This window comes from Peromyscus maniculatus, chromosome 8 (assembly GCF_049852395.1).
Source record: "Peromyscus maniculatus bairdii isolate BWxNUB_F1_BW_parent chromosome 8, HU_Pman_BW_mat_3.1, whole genome shotgun sequence".
NCBI classification, from domain to species: Eukaryota; Metazoa; Chordata; class Mammalia; order Rodentia; family Cricetidae; genus Peromyscus; species Peromyscus maniculatus.
Window position 1 is genome coordinate 105,911,661 of NC_134859.1, and position 19,564 is coordinate 105,931,224.

Sequence of the window (19,564 nt, forward strand, 5' to 3'; positions counted from 1 at the left end):
CTGACTGTGGGCAAGGCAGGAAAACTCTAGCTACAGTTGTCTCCATGCAGAGGGGAGGGTGAAAGCTCCTCCATGTTCCTATCAGTTACCAGAGACTCGGGGGTAGGGGTGGGGGATGGGGGGGACGGACGACATCCAAACAGTCCCAAGTCACCAACAGCAAGCAGGCCTGTCCTCCCTCGCTGTGCTGAGGTTCCAGGCCCTCCTTTCCTCACCCCTGAAATCTTAGAAAGGGTTTTATTTTTTTTTATTTTTTTATTTTTTGGTTTTTTCGAGACAGGGTTTCTCTGTGTAGCTTTGCGCCTTTCCTGGGACTCACTTGGTAGTCCAGGCTGGCCTCGAACTCATAGAGATCCTCCTGGCTCTGCCTCCCGAGTGCTGGGATTAAAGGCGTGCGCCACCACCGCCCGGCTGAAATCTTAGAAAGGGTTTTAGAAGAGCAGCATCCAGCTGCTCAGAGGGAAAATAACCCATCATAGGGCTCCTGGGCCCTCTTTCCAGCACAGCCTTTGTCATGAAAAGGAACTTGGAAAAACATCAACACTGCTGTCTACAATCCCAGCTATCTGCAGGGATCACCCTGTAAAGAGCGGTGCTTGTCACATCCTCTCCAGAAGGTGTGAGGGAGCTGTTGTTCTCATCCTGTGACCAGGAAAGAGAGAAGTAAAGGAACCAGAGCTGCAGCCCATGCCCTCAGCTGGTGAGGAGCAGTCAGGACCCACAGAAGGTGCCAGCAAACCTGAGCCTGTGTTCTGTGCTGCGTCAGCTGGGAAAACTGCGCCCGGAGTCACTCAAGCTCCGACAAGCGGCAGCAGGGCAGGCCTTCCGAGACCCCACCTTCTGGTCAGTCACAGGCAGCCACTAACACCTCACTTTGGTGAGAGCTGTGGGAGCACCAGCCCTTAAGGGCACCTTGTGTTCCTATACTGGCCAGCCTCCCAGCACCCTCCAACCTGAATGTCAGCCAGCAGCTCCTGCTTCCTCCGCCGGATGTTCTCCAGTTCTTGACGCTCTTCTGCAGTCAGGTCACTGGGAACTGCAAAGAGAGACATGTCACCAAGAAAGCATCTTCCCACAAAAAAAAAAAATAAAATAAAATAAATAAATAAATAAATAAATAAATAAATAAATAAATAAATAAATAAAATCCAAAGACTTGTAGGTAAAACATGACCAAGAAAGAAGCCAGAAGCCAACTTCAGACATGACAGCTGCTGGGAGCCACTCTGGCAGGTTTAGAAGAGAGGTGGGACCTTCAGCTCTTAGACAGCTGACCAAGGACAGCTCCAAAGGAAGAACAGGGAGATGCTACCCCAGTGGGGAGAGGAGAGAGGCCTTAATCATCTGTCAGGCCATTCTGCCTTCTAGCTGGGAGAGGACAGGCCTCAGCTCCCTCCCAGGAGGTCAAAAGTGGAACTACAGCTCCCAGGAGCTGCCCAGGCACCTAAGGTGGAAGCCAGAGGTGAAGTGCTTTGAGCGCTCTGTGCTGTTTTAGAAAACGTGGGGTGAGGATTCTTTGTGAACAGAGAAGAAAATAAACACTGCCATAGACCCCCAGTGACTGGCTGCTCATTCCAAGCCCTTCTCTGTCAGAAGAGATGGCCACATGAACAAGCATTAAAACCGGCAAAGTGTCCCTGTTCCCACATCTCCAGTCATCATGCCTCCTGTCCCCCATCCCCACCACTTCAGACAGACTACATAATCCATTCAGTCACATGCTGTCCGTCCTCACGGGTGATCTGAGGAGGGAGTGGAATAGAGATGTATTCTCTTACCCTCAGATGACACATTCTAAGGACCCCAACAGACCTCTGGACCCACAGATAGACTGGTTTTGTCTACATGTACATCCACATTGGATGCTCTTTCTGTCTGGCCCAGGCACCATCCTACACTGTGGCCAAACCTTTGGCAGCCTGAGGTACAAGCAGTGAAATGAGTAAACAGTTTTTCACTATTACAAAGAGTCACAGACAGAGAAGGGTAGAGCAGGCGACTGCAAAATGCATCCTGCCACTCAGAATGCAAGTGAAGGCTTATGAGCTGTTTGTTTCTGGAATTTTCCACTTAATACTGTGGGCTACAGATGACAATGGGTAATGGTTTTAACTGTGGTGCCTCAAGCCCTGACTGGTGTCCAGTGGGCAAAGTGTTGGCTCCGGTTTCTGCACAGTGTGGTGTAGGGCACCCACATCCTCAGGATGGGTAGACAGATTTTTTCTCTTCTTGAATCAAGGTGCACCCTTGAGCTATGATGCCCAGTGTGACTCCTCTGCAGTAATGCTTCACACTGGTGACACACTGGTGTGATGGAGTAAGGTCTCACTCACACTGGTGACACACTGGTGTGATGGAGTAAGGTCTCACTCACACTGGTGACACACTGGTGTGATGGAGTAAGGTCTCACTCACACTGGTGACACACTGGTGTGATGGAGTAAGGCCTCACACTGGTGACACACTGCTGTGATGGAGTAAGGTCTCACTCACACTGATGACACACTGGTGTGATGGAGTAAGGTCTCACACTGGTGACACACTGGTGTGATGGAGTACGGTCTCACACTGGTGACACACTGGTGTGATGGAGTAAGGCCTCACACTGGTGACACACTGGTGTGATGGAGTAAGGCCTCACACTGGTGACACACTGGTGTGATGGAGTAAGGTCTCACTCACACTGGTGACACACTGGTGTGATGGAGTAAGGCCTCACACTGGTGTGATGGAGTCAAGTGTTTAGCTGACCCCTCAGAGCTGGAATGACACTTGTGTTTATAGCACAGATGGACACACGCTCATCCTGACATGGCATGGCTTTGGAGGCAAAAGTTCACTTTAAACGTATCTATTTCATGAGGATATCAATACCTGGGATCTGATTTGATGCTTATAGACCTGGTTAATCATATCATCAATGAGTCTCCATTTGAGCAGAAACAAGACTAATAAATCCCAGATCCTTACTACAAAGCTGATGGGGGAAAAAATTCTTATCCCCTGTGGTGATATTGTGTTCCCCAAAATATTATGCACCCTAATAAACTTATTTGAGGTCAGAGAACACAACAGCCACTAGATATAGAAGCCAGAAAATGGTGGCACACACACCTTTAATCCTAGCATTCCAGAGGCAGAGATCACTCTGGATCTCTGTGAGTTCAAAGCCACACTAGAAACATCTAGGTGTGGTAACAAGAGCCTTTAATCCCAGGAAGTGATGGTGGGAAGCAGAAGGTATTTAAGGCGTGAGGATGAGGAACTAGATCCTGGCTCAGCTTTTAGGCTTTTGAGCAGCACAGTTCAGCGGAGAGGCATCCAGTCTGAGGAAACAGAATCAGCTGAGGTATTGGCAAGGTGAGGTGGCTGTGGCTTGTTCTGCTTCTCTGATCTTCCAGCATTTACTCCAATACCTGGCTCCAGGTTTGTTTTTATTAATAAAAACTTTTAAGATTCGTGCTACAATCCCCAGGCTGCTAACATTTATCACTTGAGTCAGAAACTCTGTGGTTGCCTCCAGAATCAGAGAACCCACCCTTCATTCACATGTGACAGTCATGGCCCATTATCTGCATTTCACATTCAAATTGTGCTTCTCACTATCTGCCTCTCAAGATGTTACTTTAAAAATAAGGAAGATAGTCTAAAAAGTCAACAAACCTACACTCCTGTGGGGCATCAGTAGTCTCTCTGACAGGAACCTGGGACTCAGAAGGCAATGTCATGAGAACAGAGGCCTTCTTGGGAGTCTTGGATGCCATCATATCTCTGGTACCTCACCACAGGGCTCTATGTGCCAAAGAATTGGAGTATACACCTATCCCCAAGCAAACAAGAATGGATTAGCTGCTGGTAAGTAAGATATCTGATGGGTAGTTGACCCAGTTGGGATGGGAGCCCTTGATGCTGATGCCTGGAGACCTGACAGTCCCTGTGGCAAAGGCTCCTCCTGCTCCACCTAAGCAAAACCCCTAAGTCCTAAGACCCAACCCCCTCACAGCCTTCCCACCTACTCCCAAGCTTCTCTCTTACAGTTACACCTGCAGTGGGAAAGAGTAAGACCACAAACAAACAAACAGATCCTGTAGTGAACAGAAAACTCTAAAAAAAAACCCAGACCCAGCCGGGCAGCAGTGGTGCATGCCTTTAATTCCAGCATCCAGGAGGCAGAGCCAGGCGGATCTCTGTGAGTTCAAGGCCAGCCTGGTCTACAGAGCAAGATCCCGGATAGGCACCAAAACTACACAGAGAAACTCTGTCTCAAAAAACAAAACAAAACAAAGCAAAAACCCAGACCCTTGAAAAGGGGGTAAAGAGAAAAAAACAAACAAACATACTCTTGCAAATTAAATCTTTTTCCCTTTTTCAATCCTCCTATCTAAATAAAACATGTCAAGAAAGGACTAAAGGACAAACCTATAAGAACAACAAGAAAAGACCTAAAAATGAGCAGCCAATCAGTTCTTGCACAGTAAAAACTAAGGTCCTATAGAGAAATAAATAGAAGCAAATAGGCCCCAAGACCTCTACAGGGCAGGGAGTGGGGTTCATCAGCCCACAGCTGAAGAGATCCACACAGTCCAGTGAGGACCCTGAAGGCCTTCAAAATTCTAAATGAAAATTCCTGGACCCCAATCCTCAGCCAAGAGAGAGATAAGTCAGAATTATTAGATGTCTAAGTGGCAGAGAGCCAGTCTCCTGGCCACATGTTCTAAAGTGACTTCAAGTGGAGCACAATGCAGGACGAGGGACAGGTCCAACTCAGGAGCCTGAGGATGGCAAACAACTGGGCAGAGGGCAGAAAGCATGTAGAACAGGCTGCCACGCAAAAGGGCAGAGCATGCAGAACAGGCTGGTGTGCAAACTGGACTGTAGGAAAGGTATCGCAAAAACAAAACAGGCTACAAATAAAAGAATGGGGTGTGTAACACATGTCTGTAATCCCAACACTCTCGCGGCTGAGGCAGGGGCAGCCTGAGTTTGAAGCCAGCAAGGACTATATAGCAATACCATCTTGGAGATACTGGGAAGTGTTTGTGAAATGGGCAGACACCACTTCACGTTCTCTTAACAAAATGGTAAGTTCTGCAAATAGCGGGGGAAATCCACATCTAAAAGGAATACTGGGAAAAAGTAAGTGAGAAGTCTGGGTAGCCAGGGATGCTGGAGCAGCTCACCAGTATCTCCAATCTTGTACTATCTGCTGTTTGTTGCTTTCAGAATCCGTCTGTTTGCAAAGCATAAAATGCTCCCCAAGAAGGAAGAACAGCTCTTACCATGAAGGGTGAGTGAGGTGTGACAGGATGGGGCCACCTGAGAGAGAATCAGGGTCCCCACTGCAGAGGAGGAGGACAAAGGAAGCAAGAGCCTGAGTAAAGACCAGGGATGAGAAGTGCACAATGCAGACACACTCACGGGACATGCAAAGGTAAAACAGAAGAACTAGAAGGCACAGTAAACTACTCAAAAGAGGAGAAGGCGAGCTGGAGCCTCTGTCCGCCACAGGAGGAAACCAGGAGTTCGTCCCAGGCTCTGACACAGGAACGAGCTACTCAAGACCCAAGCAGACCAACACCAAGGAGCTCATGGCTGTGGCTGCCTTAGGGATCAGGTCCCAGAACGGAATGATGGGGTTCCCATGAATACTCACATGTCACCTGTCTGACACACTAACCAGGGTTTCCAGGGAAAAGGCCTCTGTGTCCTGGCAGCCACACAAATGGCCAATTTGCAGTTATAATAAAGACATTAAAAATAAAACAAAAAAGCCATGGCATTTGTTGTCATTTGCTTTGATCCAGTCTCCTGACACTAACTATGTGATCTCTAAGTTACTTCTGTAATAGTTAATAACCTGAAATCAATGCTTCTTCCATTTTGGTTCAAAGAAGAACAAGAATTTAGGAGAAGAAATAAAAAAACAAAAACAATCTAGATCTCATTTTATTCTTTGGAATTTTGCTGTAAGATGAGAGAAATCTAACATTTTAAAGAGCACTTCCCTCTGCAGAAACTCACCAACGCCAACACCAAACCTTACCAACATAGCACCAAAACTTACTAATGAAGCACCAAGCCTTATCAATGTAGCACCAGACTTTACCAATGTAACATCAAACCTTACCAACATAACACCAAGCCTTACCAGTGAAGCACCAAACCTTACCAACTCAGCACCAAATCTTACCAATGTAACACCAAATCTTACCAACGCAACAAGATTTGGTGCAATCTTACCAAAGCAAATCTTTAGTTCAAGCCTCTGTGCCAGAGAAAAAAACAAATACCAATGATTGCTTCATTTAACACAGGATCTAAACGATTGCTAGGGTGCTGGGGGTATGGAGGTTCCAGGGACCTGGGCTGATAACACAGATGCTGTGAACAATGGAACCATGCTGAGAAGGAAAAGAGAGAGACAGACAAGGGGCACTGGGTGACCCAGTCTACTGGACCTGGGGGCACCATCAGGGAAGGCTATCTAACCCCAAGGACTGGCAGGGTTAAACTGCACAAGAGCTCCCACAGGCCAGATGGCAGAAAACAATCAACTTCCCCTCCCCCACTGCCACGTGCTACAGCCACGCTTCCGTGCCAGGAGGCGGCTAAACCCTTTTCTCTAAAAGAATGGCCACTGGGCAGGGCAGCAGGTTGTCCCTGCCACAGTCTGAGCACAATGAAGACAGATCAGGAGTCCTCTTGCTACACCATCACTCACCCTTGTCTGTGCCGGAGGGACAGGAACCCATGCTCTAAGGTTAATTTGTAAGGTGTCCAGCCAGCAGGCTGAGGGGACAGTCTGGCACTGGTCCCCTCACCAATCCTTTCCCAGGTTCCAGTTTAATGAAGGGGATTAAAGAGGCCAAACAACAAGAAGCCATTGTGCCCAGCTGTGAAGGCAAAAGCAGTACAAGGGAAGCTCTCATTTATTTATTTAAATGTTGCTTTGCAGATTTTAACTGTAGGCAGAAACTCAGAGCTGAAACATGGTCCAGCCAGCACATACAAAGGAGGACTGTCTTAAAGGGACGGTGCCTTCTTTCCAAGCCAAGGAACAGAAATGTGCACAGGATGGCAGGCATCAGTCTGAAGCCCTGCAGTCCCTGCTCTGTTCTGTCACAGCTGCCCAGTGGTGTGCCTGCCACGAGGTCTCATTGGGGATGTAGCTCCTGTGACATCAGTTCTATTTAGCAGCCACTGCAACCACTATTCAAATGCATGGTGCTTACCCAGCCCTAGTGGGTGCTGTGAAGTCAGAGGGGTCCAGGCATGCTTTGGAACGCAGGTTTCCTTCTTCCTGCTTTTTGAGGTCATCTTGCTCCCCTCACACCTTTCTGCCTGGCTTGAAAATACACTACATGCCTTGTTTTTAATTATTATTAACCAATTTACTAACCGCCATAATTATTAACCAGCATCCACAGAGCCCGGGCCTCAGTGGATAAAAAGGGTCTACATTTAATGCAGTACTACAGGGAGACAGTGAAGAGTGACTAAGAAATGGGTCTTCTCGGAGGGCTCACCTTCTCCTCACTGTGAAGAAGGTAAATATACAAAGCATGGCTACCATGGTAATAGCCCCAAACCCAGAGCCCAGGGCTCCCCCATATTTCCATACAGCTCTGCTGTTAAGCTGCCTTTCCTATTCTGGACCTGGACTGAACATGCATATTTGTATTTCCTTTCTCTCCTTCTCCCCACTCCTTCCCTGCCTCTCACTTACTCAGGCAAACCTAAGCACAGCCCAGAACTGCAGAGGTGGCAAATGAAGCCCAAGTTTCCCCCATATCCCCACAGAGCTGGCCCCCACTCCGAGAGGTCAGTGGCTCTCCTAGTTCCAAGAGCACAGAAACAGGAGGAAGCTGCTGCTGAAACTTCCCACAGTGTGAAGAGCCCTGAAAGCCAGCAGCACCAGCCACAGCAAGGCACCAACCCACCCACTGTCTGCCCCCATGTGGACTTAGCCAGTGTGATCTTGGCAACAAGTCCAGAGTCTGTCCCCTCCAGAGGCCTATATCACTTTGTCACCCAGGAAATCCAGGGACTTACACTTTGAAAAATTTCCAAGTACTGTGGCCACACCAATGCTTAGCAGCTGCTCGCCTCTTGGTAAGACGGAAGTACCCATCCATTGCTGTAACCACTGGGCACAGGAAACGAGCTAGAAGAGCTGGCTCAGTGGGCACCCTGATCTAAACCAGGTCCCTTCACCTGCAGATTCAGCTCACTCACCTCCTCTCTTGCCTACACACCACAGATACTCACCCAACCTGTAACTACTGCTACCTCACTGCTGGACAGCGGACTGTCCCTTCCTGGAGGAGCAGCAGTCCTAGAGAAGACCCAGAGGTCACGGACAATTTAGGAGTGCATGCTAATGAAGGCCATGTCTATTGGGCACTGCACCTACCTGTGGAATTGCCCAGGGCCACTTGGTTATATCACCTACAGTCCATACTCACCCACTGTGTGGTCCTGGGCAAGCTATCTCATCAGTGTGTGTCCCTCACCGACAATAAGCTGACAGGCTGCTTCCCAGAACACTCCACGTGGAGTGTGGCTCTTACACCATAGTGGGGAAAGTAACAGCCCTAAGCCCTGTCCTTGTGGTGAGTCAGAAACAGCAGGGAACCGGGGCAAGGCAGGAGGGGCTGGCACAGAAGGCAGCAGCTGCAGATTCAAAGACAGTACCAAGGTTCTTATTGATCACTGCTACCTGGCTTGGAGTCTGGCTTCCCTCACTTAGAACTCCCCATTCACAAGTGATGGGCTGAGGCACTCAGGAAGACTAGGAATGCAACCTACCTTCAGGTAACAGCAAAAGAGGAAACACCCAAAGCCTGATGCTCTGGGCTACACAGCAAGCCAGAAGTTGTTTCCAGTCCTCGGAATAGTGATCAGGATCCAAGGATGAGGGAAGGTGGACACAGGAAAGGGGTGTGACCACAGTCAGAGACCTAGTGACACACTTGCTGCCAGCAGTGTGCTGAGTTCCCACCACACCTTTATAGAGTCTGTCAACTTTAGAGAACCAATCCCATTTCTTCCTTCTGAGTGAAAACCTTCGCAATCCTTCTAAAATTTAATACACTATTAGGGGTTTAAAAGGAAAAGAATTCTGATGCTACAATAGCCCAGATGAATCCTGAAGACACTCAGTAAAATGGCCAGTCACAAGAGGGACATTGTAAGAGTTCCCTTACTCAAGGGTCCTTGGGTCACACTCATAGAGAGAGTAGTGATGGTTTGGGGAGGTGAGAGTGGTGAGAAGATTAATAAGGACAGAGTGGCAGCCTTTTAGTGTTGAACATTTCTGGGGATGGATACACCACCATTGTTCAGCACTATTAACTGTATACTTCAAATGGTTAAGATGGTAAGTTTTATGTTATATGGATTTTACCATAATTAAAAATAAACAGAAATTTTAATGCCAATAGTCTAACCTCTTGATTCCAGTTCAGATCCTTTTTGCTATGTTTTGGCCCTTGAAAGACACCTTGATGCACTACCCTCCTGCAGTATACAAGTTTTAAAGAAATTCACATACTCAGGACCAAAGCCTGTTCAATTCACATGCAGCAAGCATGGACGACCCTCAAGACAGATGTGATGGGCAAACTGCCAGTGTGGACATTTATACACTCTAGTTTACATTCTTTCCAGGCAAACCAATCCAGGCCTCTGCTTAGAAGTAGGAGTACTAAAGATTTTATTGCCACATTTTGCATTTTGAGGGAAGACTTTGGTCCGATTCTCAAGGCTTAGAAACAGCTCCTCTGATGACTACCTTAACAACAGCCTTTGCCTCAGCCTTGCCTGTTGAATTCAGAGTGGACACTGTCCAGGGACAGGAGGGAGGGAGGAGGCCCAGGACCAGCCAGGACTTCACTGACTTCTTTGTGACCTTGGACAAAACATGACCTCTCCTCTCCCCAGTTTCCTTGTGTGTAGACATGGAATAGGAACATGTATTTTAAAAGCTCCAAGAACATTCTTATAAAATGAAGATATTTTACTATCATTTAGAGAAGAGAATCAACATAATTTATCCAATAAATCCTAGAACTCAAAATTGAGTTTGCATGCTGTAAATTGGAGCAGCCCACTGAAGGGAAATGAGGTCAGATTTCGAGGCAGTAACAAGAAATAAGTCATCAAATTTTATCCTAAAAATGTAGATGTATTAAAACACAAGTGACTGTCCTCACAGCTGAGAGACCCTTACCCTTTAATACCTGGCAGGGGCAGTGCCACAGCCAGGATTCCCAGCAGCTTTCTCTACGCAGGACAAAGCTGGGAGCCCTGGGAAAGGAAGAGCCTTCTGGACGCTTCCGAGATAGCACTAGGTTCTCAGCTCTTGGACAGCTGGAGAGAGTCGCTATCCCACCAGGAACCCAGGCCATGAGGCTCCCCTCCTCTGGGGTCAGAGGACACTTGTATTTTGGGGGAAGCACTGTCATTCTGGTGCCTGCCAGCTGCAGCCACCATCACACTGCACAGCTGGGCCACCACACCCCCTGTGCATCCCAAACAGAAGCAGACTGGGGGTTTTCAGAAGTCACTTCTCCTTCACTTCATCTCCTCCCTAAAGACTGTTTGCACACCAGTCCTTTACACAACCTTGACTCTTCCTGTACACTCGAGCCTTTTCTCTGTCTAGCAGCTGGAAAGGACCTGGGGTCAAATCTTGCTCTTCTCACTGTGTACTGCTAGAACCTCAGCTGCCCCAACCAGGAAGGTCCAAAGGCCCCGAGTCAGCAGAACCCCCAAGTGGTGGGCAGATCTAGACAGGAGAGTCTGGCCATGAATTTGCCCCTTGGCTTTCTGCTACCCTATTTTTAACCTCATCAAAGCCAAAATTGAGAAATGGTTATTGGCTTGCTCTTAAGTCTCAGGCCAAGAAGAAACAACAACAAATAACTGAATTCCTATCTAGAAGCACTGTGGAAAATCCCTGAGAGGAGAAAGAAGAGGATGGGAATCCAAGGACAGACATGCAGAGTCAGCGGCACACGTCAGCTCCTGCTGCCTGCTGCAGGGTATGGGGTGCAGGGTGGGAGAGGCTGCATCTAGGTAAAACGGGGGGGGGGGGGGGGGGGGCTGCAAACCCGCTCCATGCACCATCCACCAGGATCTTACCGGCGGCGGCGTGTCCCCTCTTCTATGGCCCCAGTGTCCTGTCAAGCCCTGGGCAGCAACATCAAAGCCTCAGCTGGTCCTCGGTTCTCCATGTCAGAGGCCATGGTGGATCTGTACAGCAATCCCACAGGCCCAGGCTCCCCGGAGCTCTCCCAGCTCTGGGTGCAGGGAGAGCTGGAGCAAGGACAGCATTTGTGTGCCAGCACACAAGGGCAGGGGAGGAGGCGTCCAGAGGAGACAAAAGCCGAATGGCCAAACAGCGGGCGGGAGTGAACAGAGCCTGGTAGGGAAGGCTGGCGCAGCCCCGGGGATGGGGACGGATGCACGGAGCTGCAGCAGCAGCTGACACTCGTGTGCGGCTCCTCTCCTAGCAGGCTCATTTCCATGAATGTAATCACACCGCCCCTCCTACTACCCTCTTCCTGGCCTCCTGGGGGAGGGGAGGCACTGCTAGCATTTGCTCATAGGCTGTGCTTGCCTTCTTCTTGCCCCTTAGAAGCAAAGCTTGATGGCTGCTCTCTCCAGAAAGAGGGTAACTCTTACTTATGATGCCTTCTCAAACAGGAGACTGGATCTGGGTGTCAGACATCTGTCACTCACGTGGCATAACCTCAGACCGTATGCCAGTCCCACATCAGACCAGCCTGCTCTCCCCTACATACCATCTGGGAGGGTCTTGAGAGGCAGCATTCTATAAGATCCACCCCTGGAGGATCTCCTCCCTCCACCTCCACGTGTGATGCTGCAGCCTTTTTATTTCTGCTGTTCATGGATGCCAGCACCCATGAGTTCTGCTCCAGAGATGGGCCACATGTGCTAAGTGCCCTGGGTAGCAGGGCTAGGCATACTCATTCTGGAAGGACTATATAAGATGGCTGGGGGCTGGAGAGATGGCTCAGCAGTTAAGCAGTTAAGCTGCTCTTCCAGAGGATCTGGGTTCAATTCTCAGCACCCACATGGCAGCTCACAACTGTCTGTAACTCCAGTTCTGGGGATATGACATGTGGGCAAAACACCAAAGCACATAAAATAAAAATAAAGAAATCATTAAAAAAAAAAAAAAAAAAAGAGGCTGGTGACAAGAAACACAGCTACATCCCAAGCACAGGCAACGTCTCTGAGTCTTGAAGGAGTGCAAGACTACCTATTAGGCAAGACAAGTGGGACTCCAGAGCCCAGGACAAAAATTCCATAGGTCCAGACCTAATTTTGAAGTGGCAACAAGGTGTTGACACACCAAGAAGCACTGCTTGAGACTATGAAGCGGGGAGGTGGCTATTTACCAAGCAGTCAAATAAGCAAGGAGAAAAAAAAAAACAACAGACAATGCCTCACTGCACTAGGCCAGAGTTCTTTAGTCTGAGCCCCGAGGCCATTCAGAACATATCACTCAGTGGTGGGGACTCATCCCTGTATGCTTCTGGGACGTGTTGAGGCAACCAGAGAGAACAAAGGCTGAGAAGCCAAAAAGGGCACAGAGCACTTATGGCCTCTTCCCACTAGATGCCACAGCTACCCTCTCTCAGCCAGTTGTGACTACCAAAACGTTTCCAGACATTGCTGAGAGTCCCTGGACAACTCTGGTTAAGAACCATAACCCCAGATATATAACAAAAGGGGATCCCCACCCTAGGCCTCTCTTCCTTTTAGCCTCCTGCACTAGGGAACCACTAAGGTTACCCCTCCCTCCAAAGGCACACCCCCCACCCTGTGATCTTCAATTTCAGGGTTCAACTTGACTAGACAGAGAATGTGGACAGACATTATCCAGTGTCTCCAGACTGGACTCAAACCCTGTGCTCTCCATTCCAACCCATGTCTTCTAAAAGACAGCCACAACAACATGACCAGTTAGTGCCAAAATGGTAGTACTTGTTTAAAAGAATCCTAAAATCACTTATGAAATGTATGCCTTAAGCTGCAAAGGCCTACAAGTTTTCTTTTTTCTTTTGATTTTTCGAGACAGGGTTTCTCTGTGTAATAGTCCTAGTTGTCCTAGAACTCACTCTGTAGACCAGGCTGGCCTCAAACTTACAGAAATCTGCCTGTCTCTACCTCCCAAGTGCTGGAATTAAAGGCGTGAGCCACCACTGCCCGGTGCCTACAAGTTTTCAACAAAGTGTGGGCAGCATTTTCTAAGGAGAGGGAGAAAGGGTATGAATCCAGATTGGAGTGGGGTAGGAAAGGAGTATGAGGAGGGGAAACCATAATCAGAATGTATTATATGAGGAAAAAATTGATTTTCATTAAATGAAAAACAAGATTATCAGAATGAATAGAAAAAAAAAAGTGTGGGCAGAGAATCCTGGGAGACACAGCCACAGGCTCCTGTCTCTTTGGCTCTCAGGTCTGGAGAGTTCCCCCCTCCCTGCTCTGCCAGGTCTGATGAGTCCATTCTTCCTCTTGTTTGCAGGCTCATCCCCACACTTCAAAGGCCCACTTCCTCCAGAGAGACTCTCTGATTATTGTGTCACCTCCTTGCTTAGCCTGTGGGTATCAGCCATCACCTGATAACATTCGGTCGCAGTGTTTACATCACAGGAGCCATGTCCCCCTCACATACACTCCTTCAGGTGGTACTCTACACTGAACACAGCTGCAGTTCTTCTCACAGTCCCAAGGGTCACAACCATCTCGTTGGGGTGATAGTCTGATTGTCATACAGGTATGCACACACTCTGGGGACTGAAAGACCCCAGCAGATGAATCCTGACCTATCCCTTTCCCATGCACTCACCCATAATGTGCAAGGCTCTCCATGGCTCTCCCTTATGTGGCCACTTACAACACACATACTAAGTGGATATTCTGCTAGCTTTACTCACAGCACATGAACTGCTCACCTTCAGGTGGAACCAACCCATGCTAAATGAAACTGATAGCAAAAGCCTGTATGAACACACCTCTACACACAAACTATAAGTTACAGGGAGACAGCAGACCAGAAGTCAGGGGGAAAGGCTGCAAATGAGCCCCTCCCATACTTAAAGAAAAAAATGCTAAAATAAATCAATATACAACCAAATTTATGAAAGCATAGTAACAGAAAGAAAATTGGAGAAAAACCTGCTTGCAGAACAGGAATCACGCCAAAGAAAATGGAAGTTTTTAAGAAATTACTTTCTTAGACTAAGAATTCAACACACCTGTTAGTGACTGTGGAAGATACAAAGTTGGTAAGATAGGGCTCCACCATCAAACAGCTCACGTGTCACAATTTCTCTTACAAAAAGAAGAATCAAGCCGGGCGGTGGTGGCGCATGCCTTTAATCCCAGCACTCGGGAGGCAGAGGCAGGCGGATCTCTGCGAGTTCGAGGCCAGCCTGGGCTACCAAGTGAGTTCCAGGAAAGGCGCAAAGCTACGCAGAGAAACCCTGTCTCGAAAAAACCAAAAAAAAAAAAAAAAAAAAAAAAAAAAAGAAGAATCAGACAGCATATAATGCCTATCAAAGTGCTATAGGGCTGGACGTCAGAGAACCATGGTACACATTAGTCTAAATTGACTCTACACAAGAGTCAAGATTGGTGTTGAGCCGCCAAGTTCACCAGGAAGGAAAAAGTGTCCAGGCTGGGGGTGAGATGGGTGGGACAGAAGCGGAAGGGTGGCCCGAGTGGGAAAAGTCTGGAAGGCAAGCTGGAATCGGCGGTGACTTTTGACTCCCGCTGAGACAGTGGGTCCCACTGTTGCTGAGCTGAGCTGAGGAGCAAAAGCAGCAAGGAGGCGCCGGGGAGAGAAGGGGGAAAAGCGCCTGGAGGCCTTCCAATTCCAGAGGAAAGCACAGGGACGGATGAAGACAAAGAGCTTCCTCGCCCACGGTGCTGGTGGCTTCAAGTGCCACCCTTACCTGACACTAACATTTCAAACACACCGACTAGCACCACCCTCCCCCACTCCTATCTCAGGCACAGGGATAGCTTCTGACAAGAGCGTGTGTGCACCGTCACGATTTCTTTGGCAACTTCTGATGAGGAAGGCATGGACCAAGGTAGCCTTGGTGGCCCCTCAGCTCACTGACGATGCTCAGGGCTGCCTGCAGGCTCTTTACACACAAGACACGAAGGAGCACATTGAACACAAAGTCCCTGCCCAGGCATTACCTCAACCTCCTGATCGTGAAGGTTCTGAGATTCTTTATACTTAAAGTTGCTTTGTGACTCTTTAGTAAGAACAGAAACAATGAGATGCTTTTTCAAAGAGGCCACCAACTGCCATCTACTTTTGCTCAACGAGGGCCTGAAAGTTGACAGGGGCATCTCTACCCTCACATGTCTTAGTTGGGTTTCTGTTGCTGTGATACATACCATGACCAAAAGCACCTTGGGAAGAAAAGGATTAATTTCAGCTTACAGCTTACAGTCCATCATGAGGGGAAGCCAGGTGGAACTCAAGGCAAGAAGTGACACAGAGGCCATGGAGGCAACGCTGCTTACTGGCTTGCTCCCATGGTTGTTTACTTTCTTATAAACCACAGAACCATGCATGCAGGGGTGGCACCGCCCACAGTGGTTCCTCCCACATTATTAATCAAGAAAATGTCTCACCGACTTGCCTACCAGTCGATCTGATAGAGGCAATTTCTCAGTTGAGGTTTGCCCTTTCCATATAACCTCACACATGTTGGGGTGACAAAAACCTAAGAGTGCCAGACACCCGCTCTTCAGAGCTGTCCTTAGTCCCCCGGTGACAGCGCTGGAGTCCCAAAGGAACTCAGGAACAACTGCTGACCCTGGGTGGAGCCCAAGCTTCCTGAGTCCAGAGCAGTCCAACTGCTGGTCCCATTGGTGTCGCCGCTGCTTCAGGAGGCCAAGGCTGGGGAGTGGCCACAGAGGCCCACGCCTCTGGCCTCTGATACAGGTGCCAGAGCTGTGTGTGTGTGTGTGTGTGTGTGTGTGTGTGTGTGTGTGTGTGTGTGTGTTGGGGGGGGGGGCAGGATTTCGTCTCTGCCTACCCACAAGTGTTCTCAGGGGCTGCTCTTAGATGGGCCCTACCTCCTGCCCTGCACAGAGGAAGCAGCTGGGCAGGAGAGAAACTGCAGCAAGGGAGGCCCAAGGGAGCTGGGGGAGGAGGGACAGGAAGAAGCCAGGCCTGTGTCTCTGAGATCCAAGGTAGATGTAAGAGGCAGACTGAGGAAGCGTAAGAGCTGGGACATGAAAAGATGCTGTGTTCCACTACCCGGGAAGTGCAAACAAAAGCACCCACCAACTGCCAGACCCCCTGTGTGCACGCGCTCCCAGAAGTGCAGACAGGCTGCTGCAGCTTTCTGCACCACCTTAAACACAAGGGGCTTTGCATCGGAAAATTTGAGTCTGCTTCTTAAACTAAATTTGGATACTTTTTGTAAAAGATTGACTGATTCATTATGTACACAGTATTCTGCCTGCGTGTATGCCTACACGCCAGAAGGGAGCATCAGATCTCATTACAGATGGTTGTGAGCCACCATGTGGGTGCTGGAAATTGAACCCAGGACCTCTGGAAGAGCAGCCAGTGCTCTTGACCTCGAGCCATCTCTCCAGGCCCTAAATTTAGATTCTTAATTTGTATATAAGAATTTTCCCAATGACTACAATTTTCAGTACTGTACATGGTGACTAAAGAGTGAGGTGTTCTGAAGAGGCCAGCAGTGACACAGGATGGCATCAGGCAGCACTGTGTCCGATTCCTCCTTATGCATGACATTTGCCTGGTGGACACATGTGAACCCCACACCACCACCAGCCACCACAGAGATGAGGCCTGTGGAGAAGGGCATGCCTGCTCTAACTCTTCCTTTGCTACTGTTCTGTACGTCGGGTCCACAGGAAATGCAATCTTTGCTGCTGAGGCTTCTCTCAGAGAAAATGAAGAAAAGCCACTGGCTCCTTCGCCCAGACAGAGACTGAGCCCTTCCTCTGTGTGGAGCATTCTTGTGCTCTGGGCCACTATAAGTGACACCCTACTTGGCACCCTGACGCTGCCATGGCAGTACCGTGGCCTTTCCTATGGACTTGCTGCTCAGAATCCTGACTCAAAGGAAGAAGGAGAAAGGGTACCGAGCACTGAGAACAGGGCGGAACAGCACTGACTCTGGAAGGACTCACGGATCTCTCGGGGCCGTAAGTTGAGCTTCCATGAGTCAGTCCTCCTCCGTAAAGTGTGAAAAACACAGGACTAAGGCAAAATATGACTTCCTTATTTTCTCAAAAAAGGAAGGGACATGCTGGGTGGGTCCTTCCACAGCAGGGCATCTGCAGGGAGTCCCCACAGCTCCCTGCCACACCACAGACAGACAAGAGAACTTCCTCCTCACTAGCAGGGCTCCTTGTTCAGAGGCCTGCTCTCCTGGGAGCCAAGGCAGACTGTTATCTAGAGCCGACCAGGGACTGGCTGGATAGCCGCAAAGGCACTTCTTGCTCTGGAAGTCTGCCTGCACAGCTGCTAGTGACACTGGCTCTGTGTGGAGCCACACGCACTACTGGAGGCTGAGGACCCTGGGAGGGTAGGCAGGAGAAGCAGCATTCCCCGGCGTAATTCCTAAGAAGAAAGTACAGCTGAGCAGGAGACAGACGGACAGACAGACGAGCAGACACCAGAACACTGTGTTCAGTGAGGCTACTTTTGGAAGGGTGTCAAGGTCCAAAGGGAAAATGAGAGGTGGGAATTCCAGATATTTCCAAGTCTAACTCTCCATCTTTGACGTAGCTAACAGCAAACTATATGCAACCTCCACCCTCATTTCAGTAAGTTTTTGTGGGCCCCAGGGTGACTGGCTGAGAACGGGCGCATGCTGCCTCCAAGGCACTCTGCTCACTCCTCTACCGTACACCCCAGCTTCATCCTCACTGGCCACTCTGCAAGCCTGCAGGACTCTAAAACCCCAGACTCAAGCCTGCTCTTCTTCCCACCGATACTGAACTCTTAGAATCTGATTCCACCTTCTGCCTCCCAAACCCCCTTTCTAACTGGTCCTGGTGTCTGCAGCTTGCCTGGCTTTCATGCTCTACACAGGGAACATGGCAGGTGGCGGAAGACCTCAGGCAGCGGGAAAGGCCGACTGTCTTCAGAGGCAGCTACGCCCTGGCTTCTGTCCCATGTCCTCACTGAGGAGAAAGGTGAAACGGTGCTGTGCACGTCCACGGCTGCTGTGCTCCACAGGGAGGCCTGTAAAGCTCAGCCAGAGGGAAGCCCTTCGACACTGTCACAGCAGATGGTGACACAGGCTTTTGGTCTTGATGTGTGCTCTGTACAACATCAAACATGCTCCTGCTTAAAAAGAAGATGAAGCCAGGTGTCACCTTGAGAAGCACCTGAGGTGTTCATCCACAGCATCAGCACCTTGGGTCTTCCTTCCAATACCTACCAAGCAGCTTGTCCCAAACCACGACACAGGTCACCAGGGATGCTGCTGCGAGTCAAGTTAACATCAAGGTGAATTGTCTAGTTGCTACCTGAAAACCTAGTGTTCTACCCCAAGAGGTGCTATCCGCAACTCTATTTGGTGTGTTTTCCTATAAATAATACTATTTTATACCCTTGTAGTACCTCATAGCTTCAGACGTTTTTGTCTCTTTTTTTTTTTTTTCCAACTTGACAACCAAGCTCAGGTCTGAACTGCTCCCTGAGGTGAATTGCTCCTGACAGTTTCTCAATGAGGCACAGATCCAACACCAACAGCCCGCTTCACACGCCTGGTCCCTGACTGGTCCTTAGCAACTTATTCTCCTACTGAAACCTACAGATTCATTTAGCTAGCATTTGCTGAGCATCTGCCATAAGTGCAGCCTGTGCTTGGAGCTGGGACTTAAATAGCTCCAGACCCAGCCTTGCCAGTGGGGAGAGGCGGGCAAGCCTGTGGCAGCAGGAACTTGGCACAGCATCTGTGCATGCTAAGGACATGCCGAGATGCTGCAGAGGGGCCAGCTGGATCCAGGACTTGATGATCAGTGATTCCAACTGGAGAAGCTGTGGGAATGGAGAACCCCAAGGGATGTAAAAAGCCTGAGGGTGGTGGGCACACAAGTCAGAGCCAGCAAGAGCGCTGAGAGCCTCCTCTGGAGAGCCATGGGTACACATTAAGGAGTCTGGATTCCATACTAAAGAGAGGGTTCAGTGGCAAATCAAGGGGGCCTACACATAAGCAGAAAAGCTCAAATAGCTAATCTACTAGAACCAAATCTATGGCGGTTAAGGAAACAGTGCCCAATTAATTAATTATATTGGTAACTCTCACTTAGGCAAATAAACACATGATGCTAGAGAGCAACTGCTTATTTAAGTACAGATAAGAAAGGAGGTAAAGGTTGGAGAGATGGCTCAGCAGGTTAGAGCACTTGCTGCTCTTCCAAAGGACCTAGGTTTGACCTCCCCCAGCACCCATAAGGTGGTTCACAACCATTTATAACTCCAGTTCCAGGGGATCCAATACCCTCTTCTGACATC

General features: G+C 49.1%; 1 protein-coding gene across 3 annotated transcripts in view; it reads right to left on the reverse strand.

The window, feature by feature from the left end:
- Nucleotides 1-19,564, reverse strand: part of Cyth1 (cytohesin 1) — a 95,530-nt gene that overhangs the window by 34,638 nt on the left and 41,328 nt on the right. For 2 of the 3 annotated variants that reach the window (XM_006990267.3, XM_042283191.2), the window contains exon 2: nt 954-1,036. In XM_006990267.3, coding sequence (XP_006990329.1) covers nt 954-1,036 — 83 coding nt within the window. Of the gene's footprint in view, nt 1-953; nt 1,037-11,145; nt 11,527-19,564 lie in introns of those variants that run through there. The other variant, XM_076543837.1, reaches the window with a different exon arrangement.